General features: G+C 44.8%; 1 protein-coding gene across 3 annotated transcripts in view; it reads right to left on the minus strand.

Annotated features, from left to right (window-relative positions):
* Positions 1–24,923, minus strand: part of SNX29 (sorting nexin 29) — a 522,293-nt gene that overhangs the window by 182,350 nt on the left and 315,020 nt on the right. For all 3 annotated transcript variants that reach the window (XM_058570031.1, XM_058570032.1, XM_058570033.1), the window contains exon 16: positions 14,913–15,029. In XM_058570031.1, the coding sequence (XP_058426014.1) occupies positions 14,913–15,029 (117 nt within the window). The remainder of the gene's footprint in view (positions 1–14,912; positions 15,030–24,923) is intronic.

A 24,923-nucleotide genomic window follows, 5' to 3' on the forward strand; every position in this document is an offset into this window, starting at 1 on the left:
AAGGGTAAGAGAGGACTCCACGACCCAAGGACCAACAGCAAGATGGCGGAAGAAGGCCAGAGTTACGTCCTGCTTCAGCACCTGCCAGAGTCCTCTTCAAACAAAGCTAAAAACACCTGCACTGTATCGAGCCACTAGGAGTAACAGTGGGCTGTGAGCCCAGGGGAGGGAGGTGATTCCCACTAGAAGCACACACACTTGTGCTGGGAAACACAATGATACACCTGGACAGCAAAAAGAAAAGAAAGCCACTTTCCCAGAAAAGAAATAAAAATATCAGGGGACCTGAAGGTTTTCTGACTTGATCAAAAGCCTCGGCCAAGTCAGATCTCAAATGCCCAGCTGGCAACATCTCAAACCATGGTCACCCACTTTGGTATAGACAAGGCCCTTACTTTTTGAGTATCTGGGAAAACAATATTTCCTCAGAAACAGGAACAGACTCCAGGGGAAAGAAGGCTCAGGAACCCGTGTGCAATTCCAAGATGGCGCCTGTCCCTCAAGAAGAGGTCATTTCCAAAAGCACAGATCAAGGGAGCCAATGGTTTGGCTTTTTGACACTTAATCAGGGATCCCTTTACCAAGATGCATCTGTTCCCATCCAATCACGTAAGTGCTGGTCTCGCAGAAAAGAGACAGCAACATAGTCTAGGCACAATGTGCTCTGGATCCCACAAACCAGTTGACCAGGGACTCAGCCTCCATGAAACATCCAGCAAAGACAGCACTTATTTTTACCGGAAGATTACATACATTCAAGGAAATGGGGAAAGCTTCCAGAACAAACTATAAGATCCCTTTGATGCCCAGATGCCACTTAATTAAAACTGCTCACTCCCCAACTCAGCAGCCCTAAGTTAATGATGGGCCAGGAGAGGAGGAAGCAGAGATGGGCCTTTATTTTTTAAAAAAGATTATAAAAAATAGGAAGAAATCTAAAAAAATATAGAAAGTCACATGCAATTGATGAGGAAGGTAGGACTAATCAGAAGGGAACTCTATCAGAGAGTAAGAAATTTATTAAATTAAGGAATAAGTGCATATAATACATTTAGTTAGAGGGTTTGTACAAGTATAATCATGTGGTTATTATGTATCCTTGGAAATACTGTGTGTGTTAATTTAGCAGAAATAGAATAAATTAAATTAGGATTTAATGGATATGTCTTGGTCAGTAAGATTTACAAGGCATGACTGAGACAGAATGGAAGAGGCTGGCAGAGTCTACATTTTGAGGATGACAAAAATGAAATGAGTCAAAGACAGTGCTGCAGTCTGACCACATGGGACGGAGGTCCTAGCCCAGTCCAGCCTATATAGGAACGACTTTTCCATGCTAATGACATTATACTGAGAGACCCACATGCCAATAAAATACACAATGGTCAGCAGGAGCAAAGCAATCCAGGGTCTTGAAGTTGCTACCTGTGGGGGGAGATGGGAGTAGAGTCTGAGACCCACTTCCCCTTCTGTAGAAGGCAAAGAGTGAGATCAGAGCTAACTTATTACATAAGTAAGAGCAGGCCTTGCTTGCACCAATAATGAGTGTGTGTCATGCGCTCGGGATTTGGATTTGTCAAAATCTGAGCACCTGGGTCAGATGAAAACAAAAGAAGGAAGGGCAATCTCATTTCAGGAAGAACTTGGTGGTAAATAAAAGGGAAGCACTTGATCATGGTGTATGATCCTTTTAATGTATTGCTGTATTCAGTTTGCCAATATTTTGTTGAGGATTTTTGCATCTATGTTCATCAATGATATTGGCCTGTAATTTTCCTTTTTTGTCTTGTCCTTGTCTGGTTTTGGTATCAGAGTGATAGTGGCCTCATAGAATGAGTTAGGAAGAATTCTGTCTTCTTCAATTTTTTGGAATAGTTTGAGAAGGATAGGTATTAAATCTTCTTTGAATGTTTGGTAGAATTCTCCAAAGAAGCCATCTGGTCCTGGACTTTTATTTTTTGGGAGGCTTTTGATTACTATTTCAATTGCTTTATCAGGGATGCAAGGATGGTTCAACATCTGCAAATCAATCAATGTGATACACCATGTTAACAAAATGAGGAATAAAAATCACATGATCATCTCAACAGATGCACAGAAAGCATTTGACAAGATCCAACATCCACCTATGATAAAAAACTCTCAATACAAGGGGTATAGAAGGAAAGTACCTCAATATTAATAAAGGCTACATATGACAAACCCACAGCCAACATCATACTCAACAGTGAAAAGCTGAAAGCCATCCCTCTGAGAACAGGAACAAGACAAGGGTGCCCACTCTCACCACTCTTATTCAACCTAGTACTGGAGGTTTTGGCCTGAGCAATTAGGCAAAAAAAAGAAATAAAAGGTATCCAAATGGGAAAGGAAGACACGAAACTCTCACTGTGAACGACATGATCCTATATATAGAAAACCCTGAAGAATCCATCAGAAAACTATTAGAAATAATAAACAACTAGAACAAAGTTGCAGGGTACAAAATCAACTTACAAAAACCAGTTGCATTTCTATACACTAATAATGAACTAGCAGAAAGAGAACTCAAGAATACAATCCCATTTACAAACGCAACAAAATAACAAAATATCTAGGGATAAATTTAACCAAGGAGGTGAAAGACCTATACACTGAAAATTGTAAGACATTATGGAAAGAAATCAAAGATGACATAATGAAATGGAAAAATATTCCATGCTCATGGATTGGAAGAATAAACATAACTAAAATGTCCATATTACCTAAAGCAATCTACAGATTCAATGCAATCTCAGTCAGAATCCCACAGACATTCTTCACAGAAATAGGAAAAAGAATCCTAAAACTTACATGGAACAACAAAAGACCCCAAATAGCTAAAGCAATCCTGAGAAAAAAGAACAAAGCTGGAGGCATCACAACCCCTGACTTCAAAATATACTACAAAGCTATAGTAATCAAAACAGCACGGTACTGGTACAAAAACAGACACACAGATCAATGGAACAGAATTGGAAGCCTAGAAATAAAACCACACATTTATGGGCAGCTAATCTTTGACAAAGGAGCCAAGAACATACAATGGAGAAAGGAAAGTCTCTTCAATAAATGGTGCTGGGAAAACTGGACAGCCACATGCAAAAGAATGAAAGTAGACCATTATCTTACATTATACACAAAAATTAACTCAAAATAGATTAAATACTTGAAGGCAAGACCTGAAACCATAAAACTCCTAGAAGAAAATATAAGCAGTACACTCTTTGACATCGGTCTTAGCAGCATCTTTTTGAATACCATGTCTACTTAGGCATGGGAAACAAAAGAAAAAATAAACAAATGGGACTATATCAGACTAAGAGCTTCTGCAAGGCAAATGAAACTATAAACAAAACAAAAAACCCACCAACTGGGGGAAAATATTTGCAAATCATATATCGGACAAGGGGTTCATTTCCAAAATACATAAAGAATTCAGACAACTCAACAAGAAAAAAACAAACAACCCAATCAAAAAATGGGCAGAGGATATGAACATTTTTCCAAAGAAGATATATAGATGGCCAACAGGCACATGAAAAGATGTTCAACATCACTAATCATTAGGGAAACGCAAATCGAAACTACAATGAGATATCACCTTACACCTGTCAGAACGGCTACAATTACCAGGACAAAAAATAACAAATGTTGGTGAGGATGTGGAGAAAAGGGAACCCTCACACACTGCTGGTGGGAATGCAAACTGGTACAGCCACTATGGAAAACAGTATGGAGATTTCTCAAAAAATTAAAAATAGAAATACCATAAGATCCAGCTATCCCACTACTGGGTATTTATCCAAAGAACTTGAAATCAATAATTCAAAGAGATTTATGCATCCCTATGTTCACTGCAGCATTATTCACAATAGCTAAGATGTGGAAGCAACCCAAGTGCCCATCGATGGATAAATGGATAAAGAAGATGTGGTACATATATACAATGGAATACCACTTAGCCATAATAAAGACAAAATCGTCCCATTTGCAACAAAATGGATGGACTTTGAGGGTACTACGTTAAGCGAAATAAGCCAAAGACAAACACCGCATGATTTCACTCATATGTGGAAGATAAACACACAGATAAAGAGAACAGATTAGTAGTTACCAGAGGAGAAGGGGGTTGGGGGAATGGGCAAAAGGGGGAAAGGGGCACATATATATGGTGACAGACAAAAATTAGACTATTAGTGGTGAGCACGATGCAGTCTATACAGAAACTGAAATAATAACATACACCTGAAATTATACAATGTTATAAACCATTATGACCTCAATAAAATAATTGGGAAAAAAAAAAAGGGAAGCACACGGCCCATGAGCCCCAAGAGCATCTTGGCTGTCGCTACCTGTCATTTCTCCTGCTGGTGGGGCTGCAAGCAGAAAACTCAAATTAAGTATTCACAATCCCACGCTGGAGGAGAGAGAACGGGTAAAATGGGGATCAGAAGTTGCCCCGTAATCCTGGCTTACATTTCTTCTGAATCAGTGGCAGGAAAGGTCTCAGAGTTACCTTGTCTGGACCTCTGTCTCCAAGTCACAATGTAATCAAACCAGAGAGATACAAGTCACACAAAACATATTCTGGTCTTTGACCTCATCAAGGGCAGAGGGCATGCCTTCTACGTCTCCCATATCCCCGCAGTGTGCCCCACACTCTGTATAAGACAGCCACACAAAACACGAGCAACCAACAGGCAGCAGAAGGCAGCGCAGAAAATGCCTCCCTCAACTCACAGCTGAAGTCATTTTGTAGCACAAAGTGTATAAATCTTGATTATTTTGTACGTTGCCAATGCTTCCTATTTGCATCAATATGGGACCAGCTTTGGGGCGAAGCTTGTACGTGCTGCATTTGCCAACAGACACAAAACTCTAATCTTAATGGAAATGTACTTTTAAAGTCCATACTCATAAGCCTGGGGTAGCCAGGCTCTGCCCACCCAAACCCTAAACTGTAGCCCCTCAGGGCTCCCTGGTGGAACCCCACTACCCACGGTGATGAGCAAGCCAGGCCGAAACCAAGGGCAAAGTTAAACATGCGTTAATGCAGACCTGTGATTTCGGCATTAACATCAAGGAGCATGTGATCACTTGGGGTTATCCGCCCATCAACAGAAAAAGATGGCTGGGCTCAAAGAGGGGCTTTTAGTCTCCGGCACTGAGAGGTTTAAAGTGGGTTCTGCAAGCATCTTTCCAGATGATTTTGTGTCAAAAACTAATATTTCTGAGCTAAGCCTCTCTGTAAGACGTATTTTTAGTAGCCTCTCTTAACTGGCACTTTTAAAAATAATCTCCTTCAAGACGGCAGACGATTAAAACACGGATGTCCAACTGCTGAATTAAAAAGCCTCTTATAATTTGGAATGCAATGTTTAGAGCTGCTGTGGGACCGCAGACAATTTGGTACTTGATCGTTAGATATTCGGCAAGTGCCACACAGCTGAAAAATATATTTCTTATTAAGCTTCTGTACTTAAATAGCATCAGCCCTCAAATGAGATCACTCCCTCTGAAGGTTTTAAAGATACCGAGAAAGTCCCGGGAAGCATTTTATTTCAAAGTAAACCTTATTACAAAACTTGGGATGAGTTTTTTCCATCTATCTCACCCCTGAATTTTAAATTACTTGTCTTTCTCTCCTACTAGCTCAGTCATTTCAACAGTGGAGGGAAGGCGTCCCATAGAAACACCAAGCAGTTTACAGCGAGGATTAACAGTAAGTCTCTGTTATCCAGTGGGATCCAGGAAGGCACCTTTCTGGATAATCGAATCTTGTGGTTAACAGAGTGTTACCCCAGATACTACAGGTGCGTGGTCAGACTTATGCATCTTATGCTCCAAGAGTGACTATGTGCGCCAGCCTCTGAGAAGAGGGACATGAACACAGCCTGTGTCTCAGGGAAGTTCTCAGTCCACAGGAAAAATAGAAAATTCAACACAAAGTGATAATACAGAGTGACAAATGCTGGGGCACAAAGTACCACAGAAACAGATTAAGGACCAGCCCAGAGCTGGGGAGGGGAGCAGGCAAGAGGGGAGGGTCTGCAAAGGCTTTCGTGGAAGTTGATCTAACGTAACCCACTTCATAGGGACATCGTGCAAAACACAAAAGCCTTGGACGATGAGGAGGAAAAGGAAAGGATTTGCAGCTTTTCAAGGCAATTGCAACGAAGAGCAATTATCATCACGCCATAGAGCAATGTAAATGTTTATGAAACTAGAGACAGTGGGAAGGGGTGGGGGAGGGGAGAGACAGCGAGGGAGACAGCCGCAGAGAAAGAGATTCAGGCGTGGGGTGAGACAGACAGACAGAAAGGCAGACGGAGACCAACACGCACACAGGAAGTGAGAGACAGACCAAGAAAGAAGGGAGCAGAGAGAGTCAGACACAAAGAGAAGCAGGGAGAGAGAGGTAGACAGAGAAAGGAACAATAAGAGGGAAGCAGACAGAGACAAAAGAAGAGAGAGCGAGAAACAGAGCGAGAGAGAGAACAGAAAACCCAAGAGAGAAGCAGAAGGCCTGCTCTTCGAGAAGCAATTTGAAGGAGAGGCCCAAACACCTGGGAACACAATGCTATCTAGACGACCGAGACCCTGGCCCGCTGGGGAGTATGTGGCGGGCCAGTCGGACCTGGACTGAACGCCTGGCCTGCCGTTCACATGGGGGCAGGCCCACTGCACCCCATGGCTATACAATGTCTCCTCCTCTCCTCTAGGCCCTGTGGATTCCACGCCAGGGCAGTCTCGTGACACAACCAGGCTTCCGTGATCTCCTTGCCTGCTGGTACATGGGTAAGTAACTTGATGTGAAACTTGGCCCTAACTTTCCCAGATGCAATCCTTGGAACACATCTTAGAAAAGATGCTCCTTGGGGAAATAAGGCATGTAGCGCATGCTCTGTCTACCCGCTTTGGAGAGCCACAAGGCACCCTCGTGGGAAGTGCCTCAGCAAAGAAGCATATTGAACGTCCTGTAATCTAACATTTTTGAAGCTTAGTCCTTCGCAGCACCCCCCCTGTTTTATAGGCACCAAGGATGTACATCCTCTGAATCACTACTCTGCTTTTGGGAAACTCTGCCTTCTCCAGATTTCAAGTTTCCAAAAAGCCCTTCTAATATCAAAGTGATCAGTATGCTAAAAAAAAAAAAAAAAAAAAAGCCTTGACGTACAAAGTGAGGTGGGGAGACAAGGAAGGAGAGATTCATTTTGCAGGTGGGGAGTAAGAAGGTGTGCCACTTCACCATGGAGGGATCTGAATCTGTAAAACCAGAGAGAGCACTGTGCCTCGAGCATAACAGACATTAAATTTTACTTAAAAGAAAAAAAACAAAGCAGCAAGGAGTTCAAGAACGAGATAGCCCTGGATTTGCATTCAGGTAGGACCACAAAGCTTCCTGTCTTGGGGTGAGTCATGAAACCTCTCTGCACCTCAGTTTGCTCAGCTGAAAAATGGACCTAATAAATTATACAGGGTTGTTCTGAGAGCGAGAGGATAAAAATGCATGCTAACACCAACACACAGTAAAAGGCTAACAAAGAGGGGTCCCCTCACCAAACAGACAAGCGAGGGGACAGCTGGGAGTAGTGACGGGAGGGCAGCGATTCCACAGACCGCAAGTCATTCCACACCGGGCCATCTTTTCTGCTTAGGTAGAGGTGAGCCACTTGAACGGTACTTGGGACAGAGAAACAGAGACCCACCAAAGGGGCAGAAAAAAAGAGGAATCCAGGGCCGGCCACGTGGCTTAGCGGTTAAGTGCGTGCACTCCACTACTGGCCGCCCGGGTTCGGATCCCGGGTGCGCACCGACGCACCGCTTCTCCGGCCATGCTGAGGCCGCGTCCCACATACAGCAACTAGAAGGATGTGCAGCTATGACATACAACTATCTACTGGGGCTTTGGGGGAAAAAAATAAATAAATAAAAATTTAAAAAAAGAGAGGAATCCAACTTCAATTATATAAAGCGAGGCCAAGTTTGCTTCCCCTGTGGGAACGGGCATTTAATGAGATGCTTTGCCTTCAGCTTTCCCTGAGCTGAGACTTTAATTGACCTCTACAACCCACAGTCTTATAAGGTTCTATTTCCCTGTCTCCATTTATTATTCAAAATAGGAGCTGTTCTCCCAGAGAATTTGAGGGCTGTAATCAAATCCTGCTAAAAAGGTAAAAAACTCCGGCATTCATTCACATCTTATACCAGAGGGGGAAAAATAATGAGGAGAGAGTCCTAAAAATACTTACATTCAAAAAACAAAAGGAAAAAATTCAATCCTTAATCCCCCAAACTCCTTCTCCTTAAAATAAGTGACTTAGCTTAAGAGTCTCTAATATTACAAAAAATACCAGAGGAAACTGTGTCCCTGTGCCTATCTTTGATTTATCATTTGGTCCATGCAGTCACCGTCTGCTCTCTGAAAATGAAATTCTCCCTGAGCAAACATTTAGCGAGCACCTACTGTGCGCCAGGCGTGACGCAAGGCACTGGGGATTCAGAGACGGAAACGCTGGGGCCCTTACTGCGTGCCCTCCACTGAGCTGTTTCGCTGGCACTCTCTCATCAAACACCCAGTGAGGCTGCTGCCATGTTACTTCCCACTCGACAGAAGAGAGACTGGGGTTTCCAAATACAGCAGACATGGTGCTGCCCTCTGTGGTCTGGGAGAAAGTCGAATCCAGCGTCGGTAGAGAGCCAGGACAAGGGGAAGGGAGGTGAGAGGAGGCTGAGTCCCACAACAGATGCCTCTCACCATGAAAAGGAAGAGAAGGCTCCAGAACTGAAACTGAGCTTGAAACTGCCTCCTTCCTTTTGTCCCGGGCTGTCTGACTCTGGGGAGACGACCAGAGCGGGCCCGAGGCACTAACGGCAGGGTCCAGGTGTCCCCTTGGGGCCACTTCCCAAATGCCCATTTCTCACCAACAGCCTTCAGCCCTTAATGACCGCTTTACTCTCTTCCTCCCTTCCTCCCTTCTGGCCACTACAACTGCCCACAGGAAAGGATCCCCAGGCAATCAGAGCTACCTCTGTGTGAACAGATGTCACTGCCCTGAAGGGCACTCAGACTTGAAGCAAAAGGGAGTGCGACATGGAGGGGAGAAGGTGGGCTTGATGTCACAGGAGCCCAGGGAAAATGTGGACTCCACCGCTTCCTACCTGTGACATTCATTCATTCATTCATTCACTCACTGAGCCAACCCACATTTATCCAGCACCTACTATGTGCATCACTGGGATTCAAAGGCAGAAGAAGGAGACATAGAACTTGCTCTCGTGAAGCAGGGGAGACAGACACTGATCAGTGATAAATAAACATAAAATTACATTAAGAGAAGAAGGGAGAGATACACATAAGCAGCATACCCAGCGCGGAAAATCGGACCTTGTCAGGGCATCAGGAAGGTTTCCTAAGGAAGCAATGAGTCGATCTTCAGCGTTGAGTTACCTGGGCCCAGAGCTTCGTTCCAGCCAGGGGGAACAGCAGGAGCAAAGGCCCCGTGGAGGGAGGAAGCAAGGGGCCTGGAGCAGAAGGAAGCTGATGGGCTGGAGGCCTAGCACCAAGGTAGACCATAACGAGAAGTCCACAGGGCCTAAACCCTTCTGCAGCTCGGTTGTCACATTTACAAAAGAGGATAATACTCCTACTTGATTCACAGGCTTGTCTTCAAAATTAAATGAGAGAATGAAGGTCAAGACCCAACCTGTGCCTGACACGTTGTTTCAGCCCGGTAAATCGCGAGCTCCTGACAGGTGGGGGCCCTCAGAGGGGGTTTCCCGGCAACAGGTGGAGGAGGATGGACGATGGCAGTGGTCCTCCCGAACGCCCTGGAATCTTGCAAGGCAAGATCTCTGGTCTTCAGCCAGCCAAGCTGACCCCCACGAGATGTCAGAACAACCTTCTAATCTAAATGTAGGATTTCACAAGAATGTTATGCCAACGTTGTTGTAAAAATAAAAAAGGAAACAACTCAATATCCATCAATCGGGGCCTGGTTAAAAATTATGTTATTGCCAATTAAGGGAACACAATGCAATTCTTTAAAAGAATGATGCAGATCTACATGTAAAGTACAATAAAAAGATCTCTCAAGTATATTATTTAGTAGGGGGATAGTAATATCCAGAACAGTGACTACAGCAGGCTACTAGTTATTAAGATGTGTAGGTGTGTGCATGTGGCTTACTCAGGCATTGCTCATCTCTAGAAAGACAAACCCAAGACTCGTAATTGTTATTGCCTCCGGCAGGAAAACCAGGGGGCCAGAGATAGGAGGGAGATTTATTTTCATTGAATACCTTTTATACTATCTGACTGTTTAGCATGGGTGTAACAAGGTTTGTTAAGAGTCCAAAAATTTTATAAGTTTCAATTGTTTAAAAAAAAAAAAATCTAATCTTCCAAGGCAGACAGACCCAAATCTGCCACTTCGCATTATGTGACACTGGCTGAGTTACTTTATTTCTATGCCTCAGTCTCCTCTTCTGCAAAATGGGGACCCTAACAGTTATTACTGCTAGGGTTAGTGAGGATTAAATGAAGTACTGATACTTGAAAAGTATTTAGTCAAATTTTTGGCAGATAGCAGTTACTCAATAAACATTAGCTATTAAAAGCAGGAGTTACTGATCTGTACTGGTAAGTTGACTGTTTCTATCATTCACAAGGAGAATAATGCACTAGGTTGCTCTCTGAAAATGCATCTGCAGTGACATTAGTCACCTATCTTTCTTTCAGCATAAAAGACACACACGGACTCCTACAGGGTTCAAAGTGAACCTATGCTAAGGAATAGGACCACTCCTTGGTCCTCGCCTGCCATCAGGTCCCTCTCCAGTAACGTGGGCCTTGGAGTCGGCCAGGACCCTTGGAGCTGGGCAGGGATGGGGGAGAGACTCGCCTGACCCCCAGACCAGCCCCGCCCACACTGGGAAACAGAGGTCAGCACCAGGACTCCTCCATCCCTGTAACCCCTGTCCTTTCACGGCTACAGATGCGGTGAAAGGAGGAGCCGCACTAGATACTGCCCAAGTCTTTAATGTGGGGCGTGGCTGGAAGGCCACTGCAGAGGGACCCTTGGGACCTAGCTCAGAAGGGCAGTGGGTAACACAAGGGATCCATCCCCATACCTGGTCCCCCCAACTCCCTAGAGTTAGTGCAGCATGGAGAAAGAAAACAGACATTGTGATTCGATCTCAGTTTGAATCCAGCTCCAAGACATACTCACTGAAAGTCTCGGGGCCTCTCTGAGCCTCAGTCAACCTATAAAATGGAGATGAAATCAGCTCCCTCCAAGGGTTCGTAGTGCAGAATAGGTGCTTCCCCTCTTAGGGAACCCTGTATCTCTCTAATTAAAGAAATTCGCAAAGACGTGTACAAAGTCTTCGACTTGTCAGGAGTTAGGGAAACAAAGTCAGTCAGGGACTGCACTATAGGGCTTCAAACATGGGAGGTTACATTCACACGCTGGCCTCACAAAAACAAATGCGGTCTGGTGTGAACCAGCACCTCCAACAGTGCTTTTCCAGACCAACGTTCACAAGCCTCCTGATGGAAGTACACACCTGTGCTTCCACCTGTGAAGCTGTTGTGTCAAAGAAAGCAATCCTGAAACTCATCAAGCCTCCAGAGCTCATGACCAATTCAAGGGAAAGGCAAAGGACAGAGGAACATGGTGAGCATCACCACAGGGTTGCAATCAGCAAAATTCCTAGCAGGAAACCTCCTGCTCAAAGGGCCAAGCTTCTTCAATAATAAACAAAACACAAGTGGGAAAAAGAGAAATATGGAGGGAGAATACACAGATTAAAAGAAACATACGAGACCTATCATTCCCAACTGTAAGATATGTACTTTATTATGATCCTAATTAGAGCAAATAAATTGAAAAAATATTTGCGATAACTGGAGAAAATCAAAAACTGACTGGACATTTGATGATTTAAGAAATTACCATTAATTTTTTAGGTATGATAATGATACTGTGAATATCTTTTGGTGATAAATATTTAAATATTTATGAATGAAATAATATGATGGCTTGGACATGCAGCCAAATAATCTGAGTTGGGAAGGGATTGAATTGAATATGAACGCGGGAAGAAAGACCCTGAGTTGATAATTGTTAAAGCTGAGTGGATGGGGTTTCCTTAAATGATTCTCTTTGCCTTTACATGTTGGAAATTTTCTACTTTTATTAAAAGTAAGTGATTAAACCATAGGCTGGGAGAGGATATTTACAACACATATAACTGAAAAAGATATACTAGGAACTACTACAAATCAGTAAGAAAAACCCAATCCAATAGAAAATGGGCAAAGACTATAAGAAGCAAGTCACAGAATTGGAAACCAAAATGGGCAACAGGCAAATGAAAAGATGGTCCACCTCACCTGTGATCAGAGAAATGCATGCTAGAACCACTTCACACCTCAAAGTGTTGGCAGAAACTCTTGCACTCTGACAGAGGGATCATAAATAGGTACTTTTACTTTATAATAAGGCAAAACTCAGTAAAGAGTTTATAAGAAGACACCACACCCTACAACTCAGCAATTTCACACGTAGGCGTTGACTTTAAGGAAATATTTGTGTAATGGATGCAGGAAGTGATAATAAATGACTACTAATATCACAAAAAGAGAGACAAGCAGACACTAGAAATCTCCTGATAGAAAATACCATGAAACAATAGACTCATGTTATCAGCAAAATTAAACCTGAATCCAAGCCTCTAGATCCAAATGCCAATTTAAGGAAACACAGAGAACAGAGGAGCACATCCAACAGCACTGCAGAGATGCAATCAGCGAATTTCAGGAGGTGAAAAACTCTATTAAGGCAAACGACCCAGTGTCTTCAATAAACAAATTGTAAGAGAGAGAGATGAAGTAGGACTCTATGTGAAAAGAAACATAAGAGAGTAGTTAAATTCATAGAGACAGAGAGTAGAACGGTGGTTTCCAGGGCTGGGGGGAGTTACTGTTTAATGGGTACAGAATTTCAGTTGGAGAAGATGAAAAAGTTCAGGAGATGGATGGTGGTGCTGGTTGCACACCACCTTAATGCATTCTTAATGCCACAAAACTGTACACTTAAAAATGGCAAAAATGGTAAGCTTTATGTTATGTATATTTTACTAGAATTTAAAGCAAGTTTTTTAATAAGAAAAAAGAAACATAAGAGACATAACCAATTACAACACATGGACCTTATATGGATCTCAATTCAAAAAAACTAGGGGCCGGCCTGGTGGCGCTAGTGGTTAAGTGCGCACGCTCCGCTGCGGCAGCCTGGGGTTCGCTGGTTCGGATCCCAGGCGCGCACTGACGCACTGCTTGTCAAGCCATGCTGTGGCGGTGTCCCATATAAAGTGGAGGAAGACGGGCATAGATGTTAGCCCAGGGTCAGTCTTCCTCAGGCAAAAAGAGGAGGATTGGCAGATGTTAGCTCAGGGCTGATCTTCCTCACGAAAAAAAAAAAAAAAGAACAAATTGCTATAAAAAATAAATGAAATTATTAAAAAAACCATAAAAAATTATGAGACTAAGAAATTTGAACACTGATATTTGATGGTATAAAGGAATTATTGGTAATGGAGGGGTGACAATGACATTATATTTTATTCTTTAGACATATCTACTGAAATGTCTATAGATGAAATAATACCCAGTATTTGATTCAAAACAGTGCAGAAGGGGGAAGCGGGTGTGGGTAACTTGAAACAAGACAATGATTGGTAACAGTTCAACTTAACAATAGATATATGTTTTTATATATATATATGTTACACTAATCTGCCAAGCTTTTGTCATTTAATATTTGACATAAAAAAGTTTTAAAATAAAGAAGCAGCTACTATAAATGTGCACAAAGGACAAGATGTTCATGGCAACACGGTTTGTAATAGCAAAATATTGGAAACAAACTAAATGTCCATGAGGCCATGACCAGCTTAAAATATTGTAGCATTTCATTCAATAGACAACTAGAGTCAAGAAAGTGAATGAACTAGATCAGGGTTGTCAACCAGGGTGACTGTGCTTCCCAGGGGACAGGTGGCAACGTCTGGAGACATGTGGCTGTCACGACTGGGTGGGGTGCTACTGGCCTCTAGTGGGTAGACATCAGAGATGCTGCTCAACATCCTATAATGCACAGAATTACAGCCATGGGCCCATAAGGACCTTTCGGTCAATGACGGATCACACATACGATGGTGGTCCCATAAAGCCTAAGTGTGTAGTAGGCTGTACCATCTAGGTTTGTGTGAGTACACACTATGATGTTCACACAATGACAAAATTGCCTAACAACACATTTCTCAGAACATATGCCCATCATTAAGCGATGTGTGACTGTGTATGGCCCAAAATATCAAGTGCCATGGTTTAAAAACCCTATATTAGATCTATGTAGGATAGTCCTCAAACCATAATATTGAATTAAAAACAAACAAACAAAAACAAGGGCAAAGAGGTATGTACAAGTAATACCATGTGGGTAAAAGTTACACAAAACCAAGACTGTTTACTGCTCATGGGAATTTATCTCTGTAGTAAAGTATAAAAATATTGAGGGAAGGCTATATGCCAATTTCAGAGTATCGATTTCGGGGGGGCATGAAGTGTTGTAAAGGGGGCTTTGATAGAATTGGTAGCATTTTATTTATTCTACCCCGTCCCACCTAAAGAAAAGCAAATGTGGTGAAGGTTAATGTACATAAAATCTGGATAGTGGGTACATGGATGCTCTCTCTCAGTCTCTGTACTTGTCTATACCCTTGACAAGGAACAAAGTAAACAGTGGGGCTGTGGGCTGCAGAGGCTGGGCGGACAGACAGAGTGAGAGAGTAGGCAGAAGCGCAAGGCCAGGAGCACTCACCGGCCCCCGCAGGTCGATGAGCTCCTGCCTCATCTGGGACACGAGGGCCTCCTTGGCCACCAGGGCCCTGTGCAGGCGCTCATTGAACTCGATCAGCTCGCCGTGCATCTCCGCCACCTGGAAGACACAAGCGCCACACAGTGAGGCTCAGAGGGCACAGCCTCCCCAACGACGTGCCCCACCTCCTCGGGGCCCACCACTTATCAATGAGGCATTGGGAGGTTGTTCCGTCTAGAGACATAACACCGATCACCTACAAGCTATGCAAATCCTCCCATGAGTTGAATACATTTTTGACTTGATTTTAACACTGTGGAATCAACAGTCCACAGTTTATGGTCAGAACATGACTGTATCAGGTCATTTTTGGACCTTAGGCTTTTATTCATAATTAATCAACAATTTTCTAGCGAAAGTTTTCTTTCTAATCTGAGTTATGCCCATCAATAATTTCTCTAATGGTACAATTAGAATAACTGACCATTTCTGTTCATCAGGGTCTTGGTTCTGAAAACCAAGAAAAGAGAACCAGAGCCTTGTCAAGGATGGTGACACTGATGGTGACAAGACACAACTGCAGCAACACAACCACCCTTCAGTCACTGCTTACTCTATGCCAGGAAAATGCCTCTCTGCACTCCTTGTATCTTCATGACACTAGCTCTCTTGCCTTACAGAAAGAGAAACAATGTCACAGGAGTTTAAGGGGCTGGCTCAAGGTCACAGAGCTAATGCAGGACTAACTCCAGAGCCCCGGCTCTTGACCAGTACACAAAGGGGGCTTTGATAGAATTTGTAGCATTTTATTTATGTAGTAGGATTTATTAAGTAGTAGCATTGTGGCTACATACCACAATCCTACTACTCCACAGTGCCCAGCTGCAATCCACTCAGGCCTGCTGTGAGCCCTCGAATTTTTCCACTTCCATTCAATATTCTTGGCTGATCCCAAATAAATAAAAATGGAAGTGGCCATGAGGTAGTCTACGATTAATGTACAGAATGAACAAGAGAGCTTTCCAGCTATAACTTACCAAAAAAGCACAAAGATATCCTATATGGTCAAGGCACTTATTATGTTCTACATAATGCATAAATAATATCAGATCATTTTCCGTAAGTACTTTACGTGAAATATAAAATGGACTGTCAGAATTAAGAAGGGATGTAGGGAGAAGCTTTGTGAAAAGAAAGGATCATTAACCTGAGTCTTAATGCCTCAGGAGGAATAAGGAGGAGGCCTCCTTTTTTGGGGACACATTATATAAAGAGTAAAAGACAGAGAAGGAAATATACCAAGATATTAACATTAGTCAAAGTCCATTCTTTCTACTTTTCCTTACTTTTTAGTTTCCTAATAATGAGCACTCTTTATCAGCCAGAATAACCACTTAGACTCTTTAAAAGAATTAAAATTCTTCACCTGAAACTAGTGCAATCAACGAAATTTATCAGGCTCCCAATTGTAATCCCGATGTTTCCATTAACTTGCGCTGTGAATCCCCGTTCACATGGCACCCCCTCTGTCCCTCAGGTGCCCACCTCTTTCAAACCAGTGTGAAATGCAAAGTGAAAATGGCACAAAAGACACGGCATGAACCATGTGACTAACAACGGGAGAATAAGTCACTGGGCCTCTTAACCAGCTTTCTCGACTGCTCATAATTCCCAAAAAGTAGTATTCCCCAGTTGCCTATTCCTTTTGTATTAAAAAAAGCTTAAGATGATCTTCTTTTGGCCTTTCACAAACAAATACATTATCGCTAACAATGCCTGTGCGGATCCTCCACATGGTAACACACACACACACCGTCCGTGAGCTCCCGCAGGGCCGAGAATCCAGTGACCACACAGTAGGCAGGAAACACACCCCTGCCAATATTACTGCTAAATACCTGCTAATGTGCCCCCACAAAATCATAGCTCTAAATAAATGCCACTGTCATTTCCAAAGCAAAATAGGCTTTTGCTTTGTTTTGTTTTTATTTTGTTTTCCGGTGGAAGCCAGAGTGTTAAAATAATTTTCCATAAATGCATAAAACATCAAAACATCCCAGCTTCAAGTGGTGTTTATCGTGAGCTGTCAAACCCTGGTTCTCTTTTGCAGCCAGAGGAGTGACTTGACCACGTCAGACAAAGCTTTCATTTCACTAGGGAATTGGAAAGAAAATCCGATGGAACTGAGGAGGCAAAATTTGATGAAATAATTTCCAGAAGCCATTAAAACTGCAATGTTCACTGTTATTAAGCTCTAAAATTCTGAATTTTTATATTATAGATCCCTATATACAGCCATTGATATAAACAGCTTCCATCTTACATAAATCACACTGCGCTTACTGTTCCTCGAATAACTCGTTCCAAACTCGAGTATAACTAAAAATGAACTCGAGACTCAGAGAGAACCTCAGAAGAGAAATCTGAGATCACAAATAGTTCCCATTGTTATAACAATAAAAGCAGCTGCACAACCACTGCCTACTGGAATTTCTATCAGGCTCTGGGGGCACTAACAGGTCTCATCTGACCTTCATTCCTTATTTTTAAGAGCCACAGAGAACTGCAGGGGATAGGATAGAGAACAGGCGCCCTCCAATCCATCCTCCGCCAAGCAGGCCAAGTGATCTTCCCAAAGCAACAACTGACACTGTCACCTGCTGTTTAAAACCTTCAATGCTTCCCACTGCCCTAAGGATAAAATCCAACTGCCTTCAAGATATAGTGCCAGCCTCTCTCTCTCTAACACCATCTTCTGCCTCCTTCCTCTTGGCGTTTCACTAATGTCACTCAGCCCCACGCGTCTTCTATGTTCCATAAACATGCAAAGCTCTAGGAGGTCACCCTGTAGACAAAGAGGAGAAAGGCACATCTAGCAGAGGAAACTGCAGGTGCAAAGGCCCAGAGGTTGGCAGGGAGGCAGTTGAGAGAGAGATGGTTAAGGGCTCAGACTCTGGTGCAAGACAGGCCTGGGCTTGATCACCTACCAACAGTGTGCTCTGGTGCAAGTCACTTAACCTCTATGAGCCTGAGGCCATTCACCTACAAGACGGGGATTAAAAACCATACAGGCCACTGTGTGGATGAAATGAGCCGCCATGCTTAGCAGGCTGAGCACTGTGTCTGGGCACGGCAAACGCTCAGTGAACGAGAGCGGGTTTTATGTGATGGGCGATCACATAAAAGGGACATGGAGGAGGAGGAGGAGGACAGGCAGGCCTCCAGAAGCCAGATGGAAACGGGCCACATGTGCCATAACAAGGAGCTCAGACAGCTGTGGAGAGAGACCCACTGTCCCTAAAGCGGGAACGTCACCGACAGAGTTGCTAACTACCTGCTAAGCTTTGCTCTAGGTGCTGGGGGGCAGGAAAGCCATGGGTTCACATCCTAGAGGTCAGACAAATTATATTAGAGCTCAAGGAGAGAGGAGGACTTGGAAGGAAGACAGAGTGTCAGGCAAGGCTGCCCCCAGAGATAACACTCAGGAGTCACTTCTCTAATTGGCCTTGGCACATGCCAGGCAGCCGCCGATGTAGATCCACGCCCTAAATCACGGCCAGGCACTCACTGTATCCTGGCACCACCAATGCTCAGGGCCTCTTTAAAAGCCCACCGTGCTTCTTTCTACTCTCAACAGCTGTAGTTCCTTGAAAATTAATCTGAAGGCAGTTAAGGAGGAGGTGCCATTTGACAACATGAATGACAGTGACAAATCAAAAGTAAATGCTAGGTGGAGGTAGAGTGACCACAGCTGATGCAGCTTCAAACAGAGCCCAGCGTGGGCCAGAGGACTGGGAATGGAGCCTTGATTCTCTGAAAGGCCCAAGGGGAACACCCAGCTGGTAGAAGACACGGTTCCTAAGTTGGCCTTGGCAGGTGCACAACTCATGAGTTAATAACGTGTAAATCCTTATCAGTCACCATTTGGGTTTCAACCTTTGGGCTGGAGAGAAGACGATAGAAAGACTTAAACTTCTTAAGTCACAAGGCCATCTGGCAGCATCTATCACACTTTTCAAATCACTCACCTGTGACTTGGCAAATCCCTGCCGGGGAGTTATCCTGCCCCCTCTACTTGCACAGGTGCTCAAAGCAGGAGTTTACCTCCAAATGGCTGGAACCTACCTGAATGCCCAACCACAGAGGGCTGGTAAAACATAGGTTCTGCTACTCTCTCCCACTGCCTGCCCCCTGGCAGACATTACTAGTCAACTGCCGCACTCCTTCCTCAAGAAGACACCTAGGCAGCCACAATCAACAGATCAGTGTGTTGGCATACAAGATGACATCTATTTGGTATCTCCGGCATAAGGGATGGGGGAAAGCATCATCAAGGAGGTGACATTTGAGTCAGGCTTTGGAAGATGATGCCTTTGGAGCTTCAGGAGACTGAGCAACCCCTTCCAGCTGGAGAATCAGAGAAGATGATCTCCAAAATAATGTGGCTGTGAAAAAGCTTTTAAGTCTATGAAAATGCCAGGAATTATCATAATTACCTGCCAAATCACAAAAGGATTGTAAATTAAAAACAAACAAACAAAAAAAAAAACCCTCTGGCATTTCCTTTCATATCAGAATGTTCTATCTAATCACATTCAAGTAAATCATGCTTTGCCCTCCCTCAGCTACCTAATTAGACACTTCCTGATTAATTAGACCAAGACACCCTCAAATTTTAACAGCAACTGAGGCTCTTTTGGTCCCATACCCAAACTCTCCAAGAAACTTCACTTAGATGCCTCAGAATCTACTTAAGTTTTATAAAATGCACAAGCTGGTTTTTCATCCCATTTGCACTGGCTGTGGAGACAGATCTGGAACTTCTTTCCATGATGACGACACCGCACTTGCCTAGGTAAAGACAAAGACCTTGCCAGTGCCCATCTGCCAGGCCTTTTCCAGGCATTATGTCCATCAGCTCATGTGACTCTCACAACCCTCCTGCAGGGTGGGCATGCCTTCCTATAGATGAGGCTGGAGGCTCAGAGAGGTCAGGCTATGAGCCTAGGGCATCGGAGTCAGGAGCGGCAGTGCCCCACTGTCCGTGCTCTTTGCCCTCCACCTTGGGGCACTGTAGAAAGCCGAGCCCTTCAGCGGTGAAGGAGATGAGTCTGTCCTGCAGAGCAGAGGGAAGGAGCACAGTGCAGACCACTGGCTCCCAAAGAGAGCTGATCATCAGTCACTAGGAGGGCTTCTGAGAAATACAGATTTCTGGGCCTCACTCCCAGAAATTCTGATTCAACAGAGGGAGGGAGTCTAAAGCAGTCCTTTTGAAAGGCCCCAGGACTGTGATGATCAGATTTGGAAACCACTGGTGGAGACAAAGGGGGAGCATTTCACACAGTTAGGTGTGAATTGCAGGGGGGCTATTTTCTAGTTGCAGAAAACCTCATGTACAACAGGCATGTCACGGAAGCACCTCCACTTGTCAGCTCTCAAGCTCCCAGTTCTCACTGAGGTGAACAAAGGCACAAGCCAAGGAAAAACCAAGTGCAGCCTGCTGGGCAACAACAGACGGCGGCAACTGCCACGGGCGGGGTCGTTACTCTCCCTAACGGCGCAGCAGTCAGTCTGCAATGGTGTTCCCAAAGCGGGCCCACGAATGGGGGCTGGGCTGCACACTGTTTGCTCCCATTCTGAGACAAGACAAGAACAGAAATTGACAGTCAGCATCTAGGAATGTTTAAAGCAATTTCATATTGCTATGAAATCCAGGAATTCCATAATTTTTCTAAATTTTTTTTATATTTTACAAAAGTATCAATCTGCAATGAATTAAAAAAAAAAAAAAAAACTAGCTCTTCACAGCAGTTAGTTTGAGAAGCACCTACCTACAACACATATGCTATAGTGAAGCAGTGTTTTGCATTAATAATTATTGGAAACAATGATGAATAATAATGATGAAAAAAGCAAGCCAAAATAAGACCATTTGGGGATAAAAGTTGTTAAGAGAGTTAAAAAGAAAAATAAGATGGAACCAATGCTATTAACATCCGTCGTTCTTTTAGATGCACATAGTTTCCTTGTAGAGTGTCACTGCAGGCTTGCAGACTAAGAAAATTAGGAACATTAAGTGAAATAATGCGTGTCCAGACCCAGTCCAGGATACAGGTCATGGAAGACCTCGAAAAATTATAGTTGCCCTCCCTTTCTCTGACGCTGGCATGCTGGGCCTTTCGCACAGTTGCCTGACCATGCTCATTTCCCAGAGGAGGAAGGTGAGGCTCAGGGACTGAGGGACAAACAGTCCCAGGTCACAGAGCTCAAGAGTGACAGCTGAGATTTGAACCCCAGTTATTATGGCTCCAAAGTATGTGTTCTTTCCATCACCTGACCCTTCGGGTGACAGAGAAATAACCCAGGAAGAGAAATACTATGTCTATTTGGGGGTGGAAGAAGCCTAGGCTCAGAGAGGCTAGTGACCTTTCTAAGGCCACACAGCTTATTCCCTAACAGGGTCAGGACTGCAGACCAGGTCTCCTGCTTTTAAATCCAATCTGCTCCTCCACTGGGGGCCACGAGCCTCTCAAAGGAGAAGAGAAATGGGGAAGTATTTTGTAGACTGAGGCTCTCTCCCACATGAGGAGTGACGGTGGCAGCAGGGAGGGGGAGGTCAGGCTCACAGAGTGCTCGCTCTGCACCAGGGCTGCTCCACGTTCTCTCAGTGAAGCACCTCACTGGAATCCTACAGCTCCCCTGGGAGGTAAGTGCTGTACTGTCCATAACTCTAGAGCTGAGGAAACTGAGGCACAGGAAGGGTAAGCACCTTGCCCAAGGCCACACAGGAAGCAAGCAGTGGAACTGGGATTCAAATTTCTGAGTCCGTGTTTTAGACTCTCTACTGCCTCTCAGCATACACCATCAGTAGGGTGCTGAGCTGGTGTCTCAGGACACCAGTAGAACAGCAGAGGACCTGGAAGGTGAGGAACCTGTGACCAAGGACTGAGAGCATCGCCCACGGCAAGGAGCACTATCACACACACACAGACAGACACACACACGCAGACACATCCCGGGAAAAGGCACCATCTCTGGCTGTTCCCACTGCCCTCAGCCTCCCGAGGCCCAGTCTGGCTTGTCACAGACCAGTGTGCAAACCTCCCCCTTGAGGGAACACTGGCAGTAAGAGAAGACACACCCAGAGTAAGCAAGAACCTCAGTGAAGGCAGGCCCGACAGTAGATTCAGGGTCCAGAGGAGAAACCCAGAGAAGATTCCAGAAGCTTGCCAGCAGCCAGGATGAGCCTCCTTCAGAGTGGTTTTTCTTTCATGTGAAGGCACTTTGGAAACCAGTTTCTAAATGACAATTCCAACAAGAACACATTCCAGGGACTGTGAGTGATCACTTCAGGATGTCTGGCATCTGGAGCCCTCTACGCAGGGACGCCTCGGATGGGGAACAGACAAACGAGGGGCATGGAGGTCAAATCCACGTCCTGTCTGCTCCCTGCGGTGTGACTTTGAGTAAACAACTTCACATCTCTGATCCTGGCATCTTCTTTGTAAAATGAGAATACTATCACGCAGGTTTGTCACAAGGAGCTAAGAAATAATAGAGTTCGGGTAGCCACCCCGTGCCGCCACAGTGAACAAAGTGATCCCTGGGGTCAGGCACGTCCTAGGTGCTTTATACATCAGCACACACCATAGCCTAGGAGGGAGAGCTTTATCGCATTTTACAGATGAGGAAACCGAGGCTCAGCATGGTGAAGCAATTGCCCAAAGCCAGCAGTCTGCAAGAGGGGGTGAGTCTGACCCCAGAGCTCATGGCCCCATGTCTCCTGTTATCCGAGTCTTTCCGGTGTCCTTCTTCCTTCCAGTCCACCTTTTGCTCTGATTCTGCTGTGTGTGGGGCTGGGTCCTGGAGTTGTTTGGGCTCGCCCTGATGAGGCAGGAGCTCTGGTATCTCGGGACTGACCCTCCTCGACATTGCTTTGTAAAGTCACCAACCGATACGCTCGTCGGAAGCCCCTGAGACAGATCCATCCTCAAGTGCCACCGAGATAGCGCTGTGAGGGCTCTGCCTGCAGAGCCGCTGAGATAAGTAGAGGCTTGTAAGGAAACCTTGGTGATAAGTTCACATTTGAAAGAGGCTCCCTTAATCTCCTCTGTAACAAGCCCCTCTGTGCTCAGAGTGCCGAGCCTGAGAGAAGTGATGCTTAAAAACATTTGGCTGGGATTACGGTTTAATAGAGGAAAAGAAAGACCCAGAACTAACAACAGCTCAATTAATAACGAAATGCCTCTGAGAAACAGATGTTTAGGTAAGTGTTACAGCTCCGCCGTGGGGCTGCTGGGTGCCAGTCCCTAATGTTGGTCCTCACTGCTCCTGACGTGTGACCTTTCAGAGAACACACACGGCCAGCCGTGGAGAAAGGTTGCATAGAGCAGCAGCTGCTAACAGCCCAGATAACACCTTTTCCTTCCTGCCTTCCGCTAATGGCCCTTAAAGAGCAAAGGCAGAATACACAGAAACGGCAATAATAAAATAGCAGCCAACACTTTCCTGGCGGTTGTTTGAGACAAATGAGCAATGACAGGAGAAAAAAAGCAAAAACAATACCCTGAGTTCCAGCCCTCCGCAGAAAGATGCAGTCAAATAAGAAGACTAACACATGAGGCACTATGCAGCTATGAGGGTTTTTAAACAGGTTCCATCAACTGTCACCCATCCTGTTGGAGCACTGCCAGAGAGGCCATAAAACACGGTGTTTATGGCACCAACTCCAGAGCCAGGCGGCCTGGGATTAAAACTCATCGTCCCCCTTCCTAGCCATGACTTCGGGCAAGTTGCTTTCTCATCTGGGCCTTAGCTTTTCATCCATAAACTGAGGTTGATAACAGTGTCTACGTTTCACAGGGCTTTTATGAGATTTAAGTAAGTTAACATATAAGAAGTGCTTAGCTTAGAGCTAGGCGCGCACAAAGTACTCCATAGCTGTCAGCCATTAGTATGCCATTAAACCAATAAAGACGCCCAGTGCCACTGGTCCTGTATAATCTACAGCCTCAGCCTCTCTCAGATCTGTCCCCTCTCCTCCATCCCTGCCCAAGCCTTGGTTCAGAGCGCCCCCATCTCCCACCTAGACAAACACAACAGCCTCCCCTGCTGCCATCCTGCTGCCCCTCTTGTCCTCTACCCCACCCCCAAGTTGATGCCCAAATGGCCCTCCTAAAACCCAATCTAGATCATGTCCCTCCTCTGCTTAAGACTTTTCACTGATATTAACAAATAAAATAACACAACTTCGGCAATTTGCTTCAAAATAACATGCAGGTGAGGGTACTGGAGGGTCAAGCACGGAGTAGGAATGGCCTTGGGGGATGGAGCTGGATGGGCCTGTGTCATGGGCACAGGGAGGTACGTTAGACTATTTTGTCCACATTAACATTTCTCCATAATCCAAAGTTTAAAAATCTCTCCCAGTAGCATCCCACTAACTTCCTTGGCATGGCATACAAGTGGGAGGAGGGGCGAGGTGGGAAGCAGAGGGGAGGAAACATTTCAGGGGAAAGATGGACACCAACCAAATGAGATAATGTCCCTCCTAGGCCCACCTCTTAAAATCCTATCTACCCCTCACAGCTTAACTCAAAGCTCAGTTTGCCTCCCTCCCCAGCTCCTTTGATCCCTTCATCCATCTTCTCCGTAAACGATTCCTCAATCGTAGCAACAGCAGTTACTGTTTCCTGAGCACTTACTACATGTCAAGCACTTTCAGGGCCAGATAAAGGCTCTTTTGTACAAATAAGAAAAAAGTTTGCCTTCTGAGTGGCCACAGCCCCTGGGGCCTAGGCTCAGTGAGTGGAACATGGGCTGGATCCAGCTCCCACTGGTCCCCAAAGTCATGTGCCTCAGTGCAGTGTACAAGTGCACACAGTGGCCTCAGACACTATGCTAGGTGCCACTGTGGCTCCCATTTTACAGGGCAGGAAACCGAGGTCCAAAGGGGCTAGAACACTCGCCCATGGTCACACAGAGATGACGGCAATAGCTGACACCCAGACCCAG

This window comes from Diceros bicornis, chromosome 26 (assembly GCF_020826845.1).
Source record: "Diceros bicornis minor isolate mBicDic1 chromosome 26, mDicBic1.mat.cur, whole genome shotgun sequence".
NCBI lineage: Eukaryota > Metazoa > Chordata > Mammalia > Perissodactyla > Rhinocerotidae > Diceros > Diceros bicornis.